Below are 14,349 nucleotides of genomic sequence, written 5' to 3'. Positions count from 1 at the left end.
AGAGACTTGCGGAACGAATTAATTTCGTCTTGCGAGGCACCACTGTACATAAAACAGCTTAAGCCACTCCGAACTAATGTTCTGAAAGAAGTGCAATCTAGGAGACGACACTCTGCTTAGAAACCACCTGGAAACCACAGCCCACCTTAGAGGTTGGCATAGCTCATAAAGGTAAAGGTAAAGGGACCCCTGACCATTAGAACCAGTCGTGACCAACTCTGGGGTTGCAGCGCTCATCTTGCTTTACTGGCCGAGGGAGCCGGCGTATAGCTTCCGGGTCATGTGGCCAGCATGACTAAGCCGCTTCTGGCAAACCAGAGCAGCGCACGGAAACGGTCCCTATTTATCTGCTTGCACTTTGACATGCTTCAAACTGCTATGTTGGCAAGAACCAGGGACCGAGCAACGGGAGCTCACCCCATTGCGGGGATTCGAACCGCCGACCTTCTGAACGGCAAGTCCTAGGCTCTGTGGTTTAACCCACAGCGCCACCCGCGTCCCTGGCATAGCTCATACTTAGTGATAAATATCTGCTTTATCTATAAGCCACATTAATTCCTGGTCTGGGGAAAACATGGTATATTAACAACAATGGAAATGGCATTCTGCACATGCTAAAATGCACTATTATAATTTTGAAGGATACAGTGCAGAGTTCTAGGGTCTAAGCCTCTCCAAGGTGTGGCTCAGCCTGTGGGACGCTGGCTTATGTGTGTGTGTTTGGGTTTTTATCTTTTATAGTACTGAAATCTGATTTAAGCGATCTTGCAGAACCTTTGACTGAAAGGTAGGGTATAAATCTTCAAACTCAATGGCAACGGTATGGAGGATGCATAAAGGGCTACTCATTCTTGGTCTAAAACAAGAAACCAAACCGTACTGTCTTTTCACACACCTAGTAGAAACATAAGATAGAAGCGTATGCTAGAATCTTGTCAACATGCTCATTTTCTATGGGCAGGGGTTAACTAGTCTCTTGAGGGAGCAATATGCAGTCTTTGCAGTCTGAAGCTGTATGTAGTCCAAGCCAAGGTGGAAACAACTGTTATATGGCTCATCCAATGTTTATTTCATTTGTTTATTTAAATAGTGCTAACAATGTTCAGGGTGTTTTACAATTTGTATGAATATAAATGCCTGCCCCAAGAAACTTACAGTCCAAAATTGTAAACAGGAGTGGCAAGACAGGGGAAGTAGACAGGATAAACCTTTTGGGGAGGGGCGAGAATATATGTCAATAATTAAAAACTTTAATTAACCTGAATATACTTATCTTTTTACCTTTTGTCACATGATGAAATAAGAATAAGGAACCTTTTTTCTTTCATACAGTGCCTAATATGTTAAATGCATAACATTATTATTCCTACTATAGTAAGCACCTAGCAATTTCACATGTCAGAGTAATAATAAATATAGCCCTGCAAATAAATTTACAAAAGATGCTTACCTACAACCCTTTTTCTAGCCTACCTGCTAACATTATACATTCCAAGCAGCCACTGTCAGCCAAGGGATGGTTGAAAGAAAAATAAATACAGTGTTCCCTCCCTGGTTGCCTGAAGGTAATGCTTCACCACAGATGATTAGATAAGTGGCTGTAATAATATCATTAGCAGCCCAGTGTAACTCCAGTGAACCAACCACCAGAAAAGAATATCCCAAGTAGAAAGTATTTGTGATAGAGGTTCTAGAATTGTAGAATCACAGAATGGTAGATTTGGTGGGAGGATTCCCGAGGGTCGTCTAGTCCAACCCCCTGCAATACAAGAATCTCAACTAAAGCATAAATGACAAATGACCATCCAATCTCTGCTTAAAAAGCCCAAAGAATATTTATTATAACTTGAATCTATTGGTTTGGCTCCTCCAGAGCAGGAGAAAACAAGCTTGTTCCATCTTTCATGTAGCATATCATATCTCTCAGTCTCCTCTTCTCTAGGCTATACGTACCAAACACTCTCAACCGTTCCTCATAAGGCTTTGTTTCTAGACCCTTGATCATCTTGGCTACTCTCTGCACACGTTCCGGCATGTCTATATCCTTCTTAAATTGTGGCACCCAGAACTAGACATAGTTGTGGTCTGAGCAAGGCAGAATTGAGCAGTAATATTACAAATTTATAGGAAGGGGGGAAAGAGTAGGGGAATTGTGTGTGTGTGTGTGTGTGTGTGTGTGTGTGTGTACTTCTTGCATGCCAGACTATGCTGCCCATAGATTTTTGTGGAATTCTTGAAATGTCTGGTGAAAAGACTGGGATATAAAAATTAACTCCTAACTTTAACATGTGCCAGATGCAAAAATTCAGCAGCTTCCTCCAAAAAAGAGAAGGGGAACCTTTTCCAGCACTCACTTTCATTGTAAAAATGAAAAATAAAAAAAAATCCATTTTTATGTAAACACTATTGGGGTAATACTTCAGCATCTTCATTATTTTTGTCAAATTAGTTGTCAGCTACAAAAATAATTCCATCTATAGGTTCAGTGGCACTGTGGTCTAAACCACTGAGCCTCTTGGGCCGGATTGAGAAAGCGAATGGGCCACATCCAGCCCTTGGGCCTTTGGTTGCCTATCCCTGCTCTTGGGCTTGCCAATCAGAAGGTCAGCAGTTCAAATCCATGCAACAGGGTGAACTCCCATTGCTCTGTCCCAGCTTTTGCCAACCTAGCAGTTGGAAAGCACACCAGTGCAAGTAGATAAATAGGTGCCGCTGCAGCGGGAAGGTAAACGGCGTTTCCATCATGGTCTTCCGTGAGCCAGTAGTGGTTTAGTCACGCTGGCCACATGACCCAGAAAGCTGTCTGTGGACAAACGCCGGCTCCCTTGGCCTGAGAAGCAAGATGAGTGCCACAACCGCCTTTGATTGGACTTAACTGTCCAGGGGTCCGTTACTTTTACTTTACTTACTTCATACTCCAGGATCTGGTGAAGACACTGCAATATTAAGGGTAGGAAGCAGGCATCTACAAATCCACTTGCTCAGTTAAATACCCCAGACACTCTGGTGAAAAAGGACATCCAGCAGCTCACAATCCCTCTCCCTTCCACACTGGAATACAGCCAACTGCATTTGTATTTCTACTTAGAGAAGACAAGAACCAGCATTGCCACACCTCTCCTCTGCTGGGCTCCGGCACATGAGGAAGTTCCTCACACAATGGCCCATCGCTGCCATGCCGGAGCTTTCAGGCTGACCCAGGGGCAGGAGAGGAGGTGTGCTACTCATCCGTTGGAGTCTGGCATGTGAGGGAGCTGCAGAGGCAGCTTCCTCGCATGGTGGTCCAGCACCACTGGGCTGCCCAGTCCACCGGGGGGGGGGGGCACTTGCCCTGCTGGGGCACCAGCAACATATGCTATGCCACTGTGGGTGAGAATAAGTAGTAAAGCCAAGCCATTATTTGCAGACTCAGAGCTGGAAGGAATTTTCATGCCAGTAAGATCAGCTTACTGACCCTGTTCCATTTTTGCCTTCCTATCCAATAGTTGCCTTTGCACAATTCACTAGGGCTATCATATGAATAGTTTTACTCATTGGTTCCTTGCTTGGAGGTTACTCCACTTTGATTCACTTTATCTTATCCTATTTTCAGCTTCTGGTACACTAGCTAGACGATACAAATCAAACTGTGTATAAACAGGTGCACACACAGTCAGTTATATACAGCCATTGGAAGCGCAGCCAAACTCCACAGAAGAGCTACATAAACAACATCTAAGAGATGTATACAAACTAATACCGTATCTTATTCATTCAGCATAACCAGACTGTACCGTTATGCAGATTAAAGTGTATACTCCACATGCAACAGTGCATGTGGAGTATATAAAACAGCAGGGAGATTCACTTTTCACACATTATTCAGAGCAAACCTCCTCACTCACTCTGGGGTGTTGATCCAGATTATGTCCAGGTGGCAGTAATAAACACACTCCTTATCTTTGTAGGTGTAGCAAGTGCAGCGCTTGGCTCTGTGGTGTACCTCCGGTGGGCCAGCCACTTTCCCCACGGTGGCGTTGCGGGCTGAAAGCAGCCCTCCTACTGCTGTCTCGTTTTCTTTGCTGACCCTCCCGTGGGGCCCTGGAAACCTCAGCTCACTGTTGCTGCTACTGCCACCACTGTAGAGCAGCAGGGGGCGAGAGACGGGCAGTGAGAAGCCTGCAAAGTCGGGGAGAAAATAAAAGACAAAGTTTAATCAGAAGGGGAAGCTATTTCTGCAGTAAGGCATTTAAGACCAATAAAAAGACAGCAATATCTGGAACAAGATTTAAAGGACCATTGACTGTCACAATCCTTAGCATGTTTGCTCCAAGTTAATAGTTGTTCTTTATTACTTTTTAACATATGGAATGGAAACTGCAATAAATCATGAACATCTATTTATGCTAATCAACAACTGAGACTTCCACCTATGTGTTCAGACGTCATAATAAACCACAGCTTATTGACACACTAGATAGCTCAGTTGGTTAGAGCGTGGTGCTGATAATGCCAAGGTTGCAGGTTCAATCCATGTATGGGACAACTGCATATTCCTGCATTGCAGGGGGCTGGACTAAATGATCCTCCAGGGTCCCTTCCAACTCTACAATTCTGTGATTCTGTGATTCTGACAGGAATGAGCCTGTGTGAGCCTTGGTTTGCACACACCCCTCTCACCTCCTCTGTCAAGGCCATGAGGAGCTCAAAAGCTTTCTCTTACAGTTTGATTAACCATTACCTGTTATGCCATCTAAACAAAGAAAAACTATGCTTAATGATAGCTAGGGTTTGTTTGAAACAAGAGAGCTTCAAACCACAGGGTGTAACACCATACAGCTATTAATCAGGAACAGAAGTGAAACTTCCAATCCACTTCTCACAGTCACACTGGAGGAGTGGAAAGCTCACGAGCTGAAAGCTTGCACAGGCTGATCCATCTCATAATAAACCAGTTTATCATAACATCTGAACATGGCCAATGGACGCATATCACTTAGCCATGGTTAATAAACCACAGTTTAATGAACCGTGGTCTAGTGTTACATGCAAAGAAGGACACTAAGTGAGCAGGACGGCGTGCATGGCATTTTAAGCCACAGTCTAGCATTAATGAGCAGATCACTCCCACTTTGCTAAAAAGAACACAAGAAAAGTCTACTGGTTCAGGACAATGAACCATCTAGTCCAACATCCTGTTCTCACAGTGACCAACCAGAAGCCTATGGGAAGTCTGAAAGCAAGACCTGAGCACAACAGCACTCTCTTAGTGGGAACATAAAACCGCAATTCTTGGCTTAGTGTTCTATCCAAACCAGGGTTTGTGTTTTAATTCAATCCCAACAAACCATGGGCGTAGCCAGGGTGCTTCCCTCCAAATCAAGTAAATAAATAAAAATACTTAACTAATTGACCAATTGCATTAAAGATAATTCAGTTCTGCCTCCCCCCCCAAAAAAAAAAGTCCTGGTTATGCTCATGCAACAAACCATGATCTGAAGCCAAATTCTGCTTGTAATTTGTTTGGATAAAAGCAAATCACAGTCAACAATTTGGACACCATAAACCCAGGGCAGTTTTGTTGCTCCTGCTCATGTAACGGGAGGAGCAAAATGAGACTGATCCATGCATTCCTGGTAAAATATTAACTAAGGCTTACCTGAGAACAATGCCAATGAGGGAAAAGTTGAGAAAATGGACAAAAAGAATACAAAGTCGTACACTGACTATCAAACTGCACTACTTTGCCAAGTATAACAAGCACTAATTTCTCCTAAGCTGCCAGTATACAGATATCAGAAGTCCTTTATTGGTGTTGGAGGACCACTGGCTTCAACATTTGCTCTTGGCCACTAGAAATGTGCAACTTATCCCTCGGAGTTGTGCAACTTCTAGATCCTGAAATGCAGGAAATACTCCAAAAATTCCTTGAATAATTTAGTGCCATATTACACTGTGAGAAAACCTCTCACCAAAAGCGTGCAGCCTTGTAACAAGCCATAGCATGCAAGTTTGAGGCACATTTTATTGTCATCTGCCAGATCCTTCTGGCATGCAGGGTTTCAAGGGAGATTAGAGCAATACCTGCAGGGATGACAGTTCAATCTTAGAGGTGCACTCCAGGCATCCTCACTTCTACAAGCGAGAGATCCTAGATGCAACCAGTACACAGTGCAGTACAACCATGTGAGATACCCAAAATAATGCAGTATTATTTCCGTCAGGGAACTTCCTGGTGGAGACAATACCAGACTTTTTGCGTCTTCAGAGCATTTCAGATAGACTACTAAGATGATTCTCGCAACCCCTTGGTAAGGCAAGCAAGAATGATCAACACCATTGCAGCCAAGAGACAGTGGTTTTGCTATCCTTAATGCTATGAAGAGAATGTGTTACTGAGGTTAGATTTCAGCCAGGGATTTATTCCCAGGCTCCCTGTTCATCACAGCCACAGCACGAGAAAACATTCTTCTTTGTTCAGCAGCAAACGTGCATAGCTCCAAAGTACACATAATCAATATAATACTTTGGAAAGGTCTCTGCTTTTTATTTTTTAGAAAAATTGTCAGATTTCCTTGTTCCAGAAAATCCTACATATTTCCTTTGAGGAACAGTTAATACGGAAAGGTGGGTTCATAATTTTTTGTTGCCAAATAGCATTATTTTTAAAAAGCAAGGGGGTGGAAAAGCAGTTTTAAATATTTGGTGTTTGGTTTGTTTCTATTTTTTATTGCTAATTGTTTTTAATTATTGTACAGAGTATTTTTTAATACTGTCTTGCTTTTAAGTCACCAAGGGAATAGTCATTGATGTAGCCATTTAAATTTTATAATTACGTAACATTTCAGAAGTTAGAAGCTTACTTATTTATTTATTCTGTTTGGTATTCCATAGAGCACATTGTTCTTTAAGTTTTATAATTATTATATTGTATTATTAATAATAGTGCTGTTATTGTTAAACAGAAGAAACAGTGTTTAGAATTTCTCTAATGCCATTAAGAGAACTGTATCTTTGATCTTGACTCTACAGTTACTAGGAGGCACTAATGCCCATAGGATTTGAAACTTCAGTGGACTTAACGTTCAGGTATGTGGGTATAGGATTGCAATCTTCCACTGCAATCCAACACTCAACTAGGAATAAGACCCATAGAACTAAATTAGATTTACCTCTGAGACGTGATAGAATTGCATAGCTCACAACCTATCCACATTTACTAGAGAAGTAAACCAATTCAAGGGCTGGGTTTTGAGTAAACTAATTACGGATCGCGCGGCTAATCGCTGCAAAATCGAATTCTCGTTCAGTATCGCCGCTCGCGGGAACCCATTCCGAGAAGCGATCAGAAATAACCAATACAATCGATCTCTTTCTTCACCACCTTTGTTTGGTTTTTTTTACCTGTACTCGAGATAACTGTAAGCCCAACAAGTACCAGGAATCCCAGCTCCATGAAATCCAATGGGAAGCTTCGCAACTTGCAGGCAAACACAGACGGCGAGGAAGAAGGGGCTGGCGGGGCGGGGCGGGGAACCCCCGTGAGACTTGCGCGTGCAAATATACTCCTGACGGAAGGGAAAATCCCGGGTCGCGGCTACATGGAAGTTCTCCTCCCGGACGTGTTTCCTCCACGCGCCGAGGAATTAATGGCGCCTGGGGTCTTGGATTGCCGGTTGCGCCCCCACGCTGCTTGCCCTCCAGCTCCCTCTTTGCAGAACTAGTCCCGAAGAAAGCGTTGCAAAGCCAAGATGCGCTCCATAGCTCGCCTTTCCTTTCCTCTCCCTTCTTCTCTCAGCACCTCTCGATCCTATCCGAAACACGCGTTCGGGGCTTCCCACGCGCGCACCGGCACAAACCGCTTCCAAGCGAGACTGCCGAGTTGCTATGGTCTTTCTTCGTCTCCTCCTGTTTCCCGCATCCTGCTGCAACGGCAGCTTTGCCCAGGTAAGCGCCGAGAAAAGCAGGAACACCGGACGCTCCTCCGCCAAGGCGAGCCACCTCTCGCCAAAACGGGGTTTTGCGCGCGTTTCTCATCCCATCACTTGCGCCCAGTTGTTAAGCGAGCCGTCGGAGGAGGGGTGGGTTTAGGGATGAAGGCGGGGCCTGGGAGCTGGTTCTGGTCCTGATTGGTTCCGCCCCAGCCCGGGTTTTGCATACGGAGCAGCAGAGAGTTGGCATTAGCTCGCAGGTTGCGTCGCGGAGAGGTTGTAAATGCGCTGCTCCGTCCACAGCCACTGCGTGTTACGCAGCTTGTATAAAAAGCATGTGCCCATATGGGCGTAGCCAAGCCCCTAACTCAATAAAAAATCTAGACTGAGGTTCTTACCCCTCCTAACAAAAGCCTTCCCCCCACCAACAAAAATCCTGGCTACGCCCATGCATGTATCATATACAGAAACGGTTTAATGTGCAAAGTGCTTAGCAATCTTGAATCTTTGCTGGCTATCCTATCCTGAGCGTGCCTGCCCCGCCCTACAACACCCAGGGACCGGGGCCAGAAGCAGCAGTTGACCTGTTTGGAGCTGAGAGACAGGAATACTGTATGACCAAAGTCCATAGCTGTCAACCTTCCCTTTTTTGCGGGAAATTCCCTTATTCCAGCGCCGTTTCCCACTGCTTCCCGCTGCTATTCCAGATTGTTAGATATCCCATAGACTGTCCCCGGGACTGGTGAGGCTGTTGATCCCTTATTTTCAAATCTGAAAGTTGACAGCTATGCCAAAGTCGTAAACTAAGACTATAAGACTACTAGGAAATAGATCAGGGTTGTGAACCTGAGACTCAGGGCAAGGGAGTAGCAAGAGCCTACTGTCCAAAGGCAAAATATGCATTTCTTGCTCCAGCCACTTTTGCCTGTGTTCCTTGGAAGGTTGTCCAGAAGGGAATGCAATCCTCAGAGTGAAAAATGTAGCCTACTCCTGGCATAGATCAAAGATGGGGAACCAGCTGTGGCCCTCCAGATATCACTGGATAGCAGCTCCCATAATCCCTGAGTATTGGCTATGCTGACTGGAGTTGATGGGAGTTAAGAGTTCAAGAACAAGGAGGACCGCTCTCAGGCACTGAGAGCACTTGAACCCAGATCTAAGCCTATCCCCTAGACCAATGGTTTGGCAGCTTCCTAACTTGATAGAATCCTTCCCATGTCATCTACCACAACAGCGGATTCTGGGTTACATATGTTATAGGGCACACTCTCCGCTCATAGAAGGCACGGAGGAAGGCCTCCTTCTGTCAACTGAGAAGCCATCTCTTTCAGCTGCACATTGCAGAAGATTTCTATGGTTGGATAAGCTGTGTTTCCGGGAAGTTTGTCTGCTGTTACTGCACTAATCATTAAGGAATAGCTGTGGGATGTGAAACACAGAGCAGTCAAGTACAACATCACTAGAGTGGACATAGAAAGGGGATGTCTGGACCAGCCAGTCAGAACTTCCTCTTTCCTCCTAGGCTGGGACAGGCTACATGTGACCAGAGGTGGGCGTGGCCTCACCTGTGCAGGTAACAAAAGCATAGGACTGGCCGCCATCTCTCTCTTTCTCTCTCTGACTACATTCGTCGAAGAAGCAACAACTGCTTAGCCTAAGATGCTCTCTTGGCTTCCAGCCAAAAGAGGTCAAAGGGACTATCTCTTTATGGGATAGATTCCAGGTATATTACTTTTACTTTTGTAACTTAAGTCTGCCTTCTGAGATCCATCTGTGAACAGAATAAGTGAGTAAACTCTTTTTATACTTTTATAGAAGACTGTGTCATGTCTATTTCTTTTATGAGGGACTAAAGGGGAAATTGTTGGGACGCGGGTGGCGCTGTGGGCTAAAGCCTCAGCGCCTAGGGCTTGCCGATCGAAAGGTCGGCAGTTCGAATCCCCGCGGCGGGGTGCGCTCCTGCTGCTCGGTCCCAGCGCCTGCCAACCTAGCAGTTCGAAAGCACCCCCGGGGGCAAGTAGATAAATAGGTACCGCTTACCAGCGGGAAGGTAAACGGCGTTCCGTGTGCGGCTCTGGCTCACCAGAGCAGCGTTGTCACGCTGGCCACGTGGCCCGGAAGTGTCTCCGGACAGCGCTGGCCCCCGGCCTATAGATGTGAGATGGGCGCACAAACCCCAGAGTCTGTCAAGACTGGCCCGTTCGGGCAGGGGTACCTTTACCTTTACCTTTAAAGGGGAAATTGCTAACAAAGGTCCTTGCCAACGAAGGTCTGTATAGTTAATCCATGGTTTTCCCAGTAGTGATGTATGGAAATAAGAGCTGGACCATAAAGAAGGCTGATCGCCGAAGAACTGATGCTTTTGAATTATGATGCTGGAGGAGACTCTTGAGAGTCCCATGGACTGCAAGAAGATCCAACCTATCCATTCTGAAGGAAATCAGCCCTGAGTGCTCACTGGAAGGACAGATCCTGAAGCTGAGGCTCCAATACTTTGGCCACCTCATGAGAAGAGAAGACTCCCTGGAAAAGACCCTGATGTTGGGAAAGATGGAGGGCACAAGTAGAAGGGGACGACAGAGGACGAGATAGTTGGATAGTGTTCTTGAAGCTACCAGCATGAGTTTGACCAAACTGCAGGAGGCAGTGGAAGACAGGAGTGCCTGGCGTGCTCTGGTCCAGGGGGTCACGAAGAGTCGGACACGACTAAGTGACTAAACAACAACAAAGGGGAAATTACCAGGTAACTTATTTTAAAGGTTTTAGCGAGCCTGAGCAAACGCATCTACTGTGCAAGTTTAAAAAGGGGAATGTTACTCTGCTAAATTGTAGAACTTGTTAACACAAGTTGGAAAGGATATAATCAAATGATATATCCTCTCCTGCATCCCTGAACATCCCCACAATAGCAGATAACCTTCCAAGGAATTCCAAGGGTCCTCCAGAACACAGTTAGAAAATTGACGTCCCTGAGTACTGAGCTGACTAATTGTTACTTATATGTAAGGTTGGAGGGGATAAGCACCCCAACCCTAACAAGTTTACTAAGAAAGCATCACTTTTGATTTCAGTGGTACCTGTTGGGTAGCCAGCTCAGTACTCAGGGACGTCAAAATGCTGGGAGGCGCTTAGAAGCAGCTGCCACCCACTTCCTTTCTCAACAACTGAGGAACAGGACAGAAGCCGCAGCAGCAATAGCCTCTGTGCCTCTAAACTTTTATAGATGGAGGTACTATCTCTGGGTAAGGTCCAGGCAGTCTTGCTTCCAGACCATAAAGAAATGATGTGCAGTTTACAAGGGTATTCAGTACTGGTTGTGCTTATTAAAGTTTATTTGAGAACAACTTGGGAAGGAAGGTTATTGTAGGTGAAAGCCAGATTTCAGCTGCAACTAAAAATATTCCCAGCACTTCCCAACACAAGTACCAAATTCATTGCATTACAATAGCACATTGCAGATTCCTCACTGATATGCTGCACTGCAGATTTACAGTTATTGTGGCCTTTTTCTTCTTTACGGTAGATGAGTTACACAGGTAGACTATGACCCTGCAATATGTTATGCCCTGGGACAGTTGACTCTGGCTAAAAGTCACAGGTGGGGCCATTGCTGGGTGAGCAAAGTAATATGTGTGTGAAACGCCCTGACTGAACTGTAATAAACTGAAGAGCAGCTTCTAGAGTGCTATAATTCACAAGTCTGGCTAAGTGCCCTTGACATGGGAATGGCTCCATTACAGGAGGAGTTGCTGTGTGATTGAAGCCACAATACAATAAACTGACCTCTGTGTACTGGCACATCATTGACACTATGCATATTGTGTCAGAGTACAGTTTCTTTTTCTTCTTTTCTTTTCTGAAAACCACAATACTGTTAGCAGTTGTCAGGCTGTAGGCCAACACCTCAAACTACAACTTACTGTCGGAAAATATTCAGAATAATTTACAGCTTACAAATGCATTGCTTTATATCTGGATGTTCTAGATACTGCACTGATTCACTGCACAAAGTACCGTATTTGACTTATTCATAGTAAATTAAAATGTACTAACAAGACAGTTTCCTGTTGCAACGCATCATTGCAACCAATGAGACATTTATGAGGGCTATGGTTCTTGGTTTTTATCATTTCCTTTGTTCAGATGTTGCAAAATTCATTCTCTTTCCCAAGCAATGAATTCTTCATACAGCAATAAGGAAGAACAAGGGAACAAATCATAATTTTATTTTGTAGTTATGGACTCTTGTTGACTCAGTTCCAGAGGAATAGCTGCATCAGTCTGTTGTAGTAAAACAACAGCGTCCTGTGGCATCCTAAAGGCTAACTAATTTATTGTGACATAAGCCTTCATAGGCTAGAGACCATTATATCATGTAAACTGTACTGAGAAGACAGTCTCACTCAGATACTCTAATCACCATTTTCAGATTGCTCAAGTTTTTTAAAAATAAGATATAATAAATATATGTAAGGATATATCCAGAAAGCATGCTGGAGTGTTCACAGTTAGCCATCCTTGATTCAGAGGCAGCATCAGACAGAGGTGGTCCAGGATATTTTGTCGTCTGAAGCTGAACATCTAAATGGCACCCCAGAGTTGTAAAAATAAAATAATAAACTAGGCAGGTGGCACTATGCTGCTTTTTAATGGCATACCCAAATTTGCTGCTTGAGTATGCTGAATAGCAGCTCTGGCCCTGACACAGGTGGCCCAGGGCTTTAAAATCCACTTCTTTCTCCACATAGATCCATCTTTGGTTCTTTTGTCTTCAAACGAAAATAGACAAATGTCAGCTAATTCCTGAGCTGCAATGTAAGAGTGCAACTTAGGCATCAGGCACAATTACCAGAGAATCAAACACTGGTTGGGCTGTCAGATTTCCTTTCCTCTTCACTTAATTAAAAAAAGCTGTGTGTGTGTGTGTGTGTGTGTGTGTGTATTGTTTTCATTTGTTACTATATTGTGTATTTTTGTGTTTTTATATTGTAAACCACCCTGAGATCCTCAGATGAAGAGCCGTATAGAACTTACTGAATTTAATTAAATTTATTAAGTTTGTATATATACTGCTCTTCATCCAAAGATCTCAGGGTAGTTCACAGTGTAAAAATACAAGATCAAAACACAAAATACATAATAAAATCAAGAAGTTAATAATTTTTTATTTAAAAAAAAAACATTAAATGAACATTCATACAATGATCCACTTATTCATTCCTTATTAAGTAAACGAAATGAGAGTGAATCCTCTCCTGGATTCCTTGGAGGAAGGACAGGATTTTGTAAAGAAAGAGAGAGAGAGAGAAATAAAATAAATGTTCCCTTACATTTCATCATGTGCTGAAGAGCCAAGGAGTGCTTGGTCATTGCACCCAGTGCAAAGTCAGCTTACAGTCATAAAATATATTTCCTACTTAACAGCAATTAAAGTTCAGAATGGAACATCTTAGCCAATGCTTTGATGTAGCAACTTTCTTCAGGATATAATACAAATGGCATTTCCAACGCCAAAAGAAGCCCTTGGCTAAATATGTGAATAAAACAGCTTGAATTCTAGAAGACTGGCTGCTATCAATCAAGGCTGGGTTAAACATTTCTGTGTTTTGACTGTAATGCATTAGTGAGGTGGCTTGCCAAGAGATGGATGTCACCTGTAACTTGAGAATAGTTAGATGCCTGTTTGTTACATTTTCCTTACTGATTGAAACAAGAATTGCTTTAAGCCTCATGTGTGACAATGCCCCACAAATAAGAACTAAGTTTTGTCAGATTGCGCCATCTATCTTTATTCCGTTTCAGATAGTTGTTGCTGGAAAAATCCCATGAAGCCCGAAATAGATGCTCTCTTTCATTGGACAAGCAGCAATATTAAAGTGAATTCAGGAATTTCACGCAGTCTTTTACTGAGGCAAAAAATGTGTGTGTGTGTGTGTGTGTGTGTGTGTGTGTGTGTGTGTGTGTGTAAAAGGCACAGTTCACCCATTGAAGCCCCATTGATCTCAGTGGAAGAGATGTATGCATATGCTTAACTCTTCAAAATGCTTAATTTTGGCCGGATTGTACCCATAATGCTACATATAGTTAGGTTGCTTAGGTTACTCAGACCATCAAAAGCTCTGAGAAAAGAAGGAGTCTCTCAAATGTCAATGATCAGGGACATTTCCAAAGTAATCCCATTTAAAGTGATAACTTGAATACAGTTGTGATATCATGACTCTTCGTTGTTCATTCAAATGAGCTTGGTTTGGGAGTTCCAAACATAATTAAATTGTTCCATCCATTAATTCCCCAAGAGGGTTAAGTCAGTGGACGATGCCTCTCATTTTCTATTGTCATAAGAAAGGTTGGGTGTGCATTTTTTTAGTTCTGTGCAAATGTCACAATTTATAGCATAGCAACAACAGTCCAATCCTGCATAGAGCATGGCACATCTTAG

The 14,349-nt window shown here is 43.6% G+C and overlaps 1 protein-coding gene across 3 annotated transcripts in view; it reads right to left on the bottom strand.

Moving 5' to 3' along the window:
• Positions 1-8,310, bottom strand: part of EDN3 (endothelin 3) — a 48,371-nt gene extending 40,061 nt beyond the window's left edge. Inside the window, exons 1-2 of one of the 3 annotated variants that reach the window (XM_082226533.1) lie at positions 7,384-8,310; positions 3,885-4,158 (exon numbers count right to left, since the gene is read on the bottom strand). In XM_082226533.1, coding sequence (XP_082082659.1) covers positions 3,885-4,158; positions 7,384-7,435 — 326 coding nt within the window. In that variant the 5' untranslated portion in view covers positions 7,436-8,310. The remainder of the gene's footprint in view (positions 1-3,884; positions 4,159-7,383) is intronic. The other 2 variants (XM_082226531.1, XM_082226532.1) reach the window with 2 other exon arrangements.
• Positions 8,311-14,349: the final 6,039 nt, after the last annotated feature.

The sequence above is a fragment of the Podarcis vaucheri genome (assembly GCF_965113315.1).
Source record: "Podarcis vaucheri genome assembly, chromosome: 6".
Classification (NCBI taxonomy): Eukaryota; Metazoa; Chordata; class Lepidosauria; order Squamata; family Lacertidae; genus Podarcis; species Podarcis vaucheri.
Note: the sequence above shows the minus strand (reverse complement) of the source record. Positions and strands in the feature narration are given on the sequence as shown.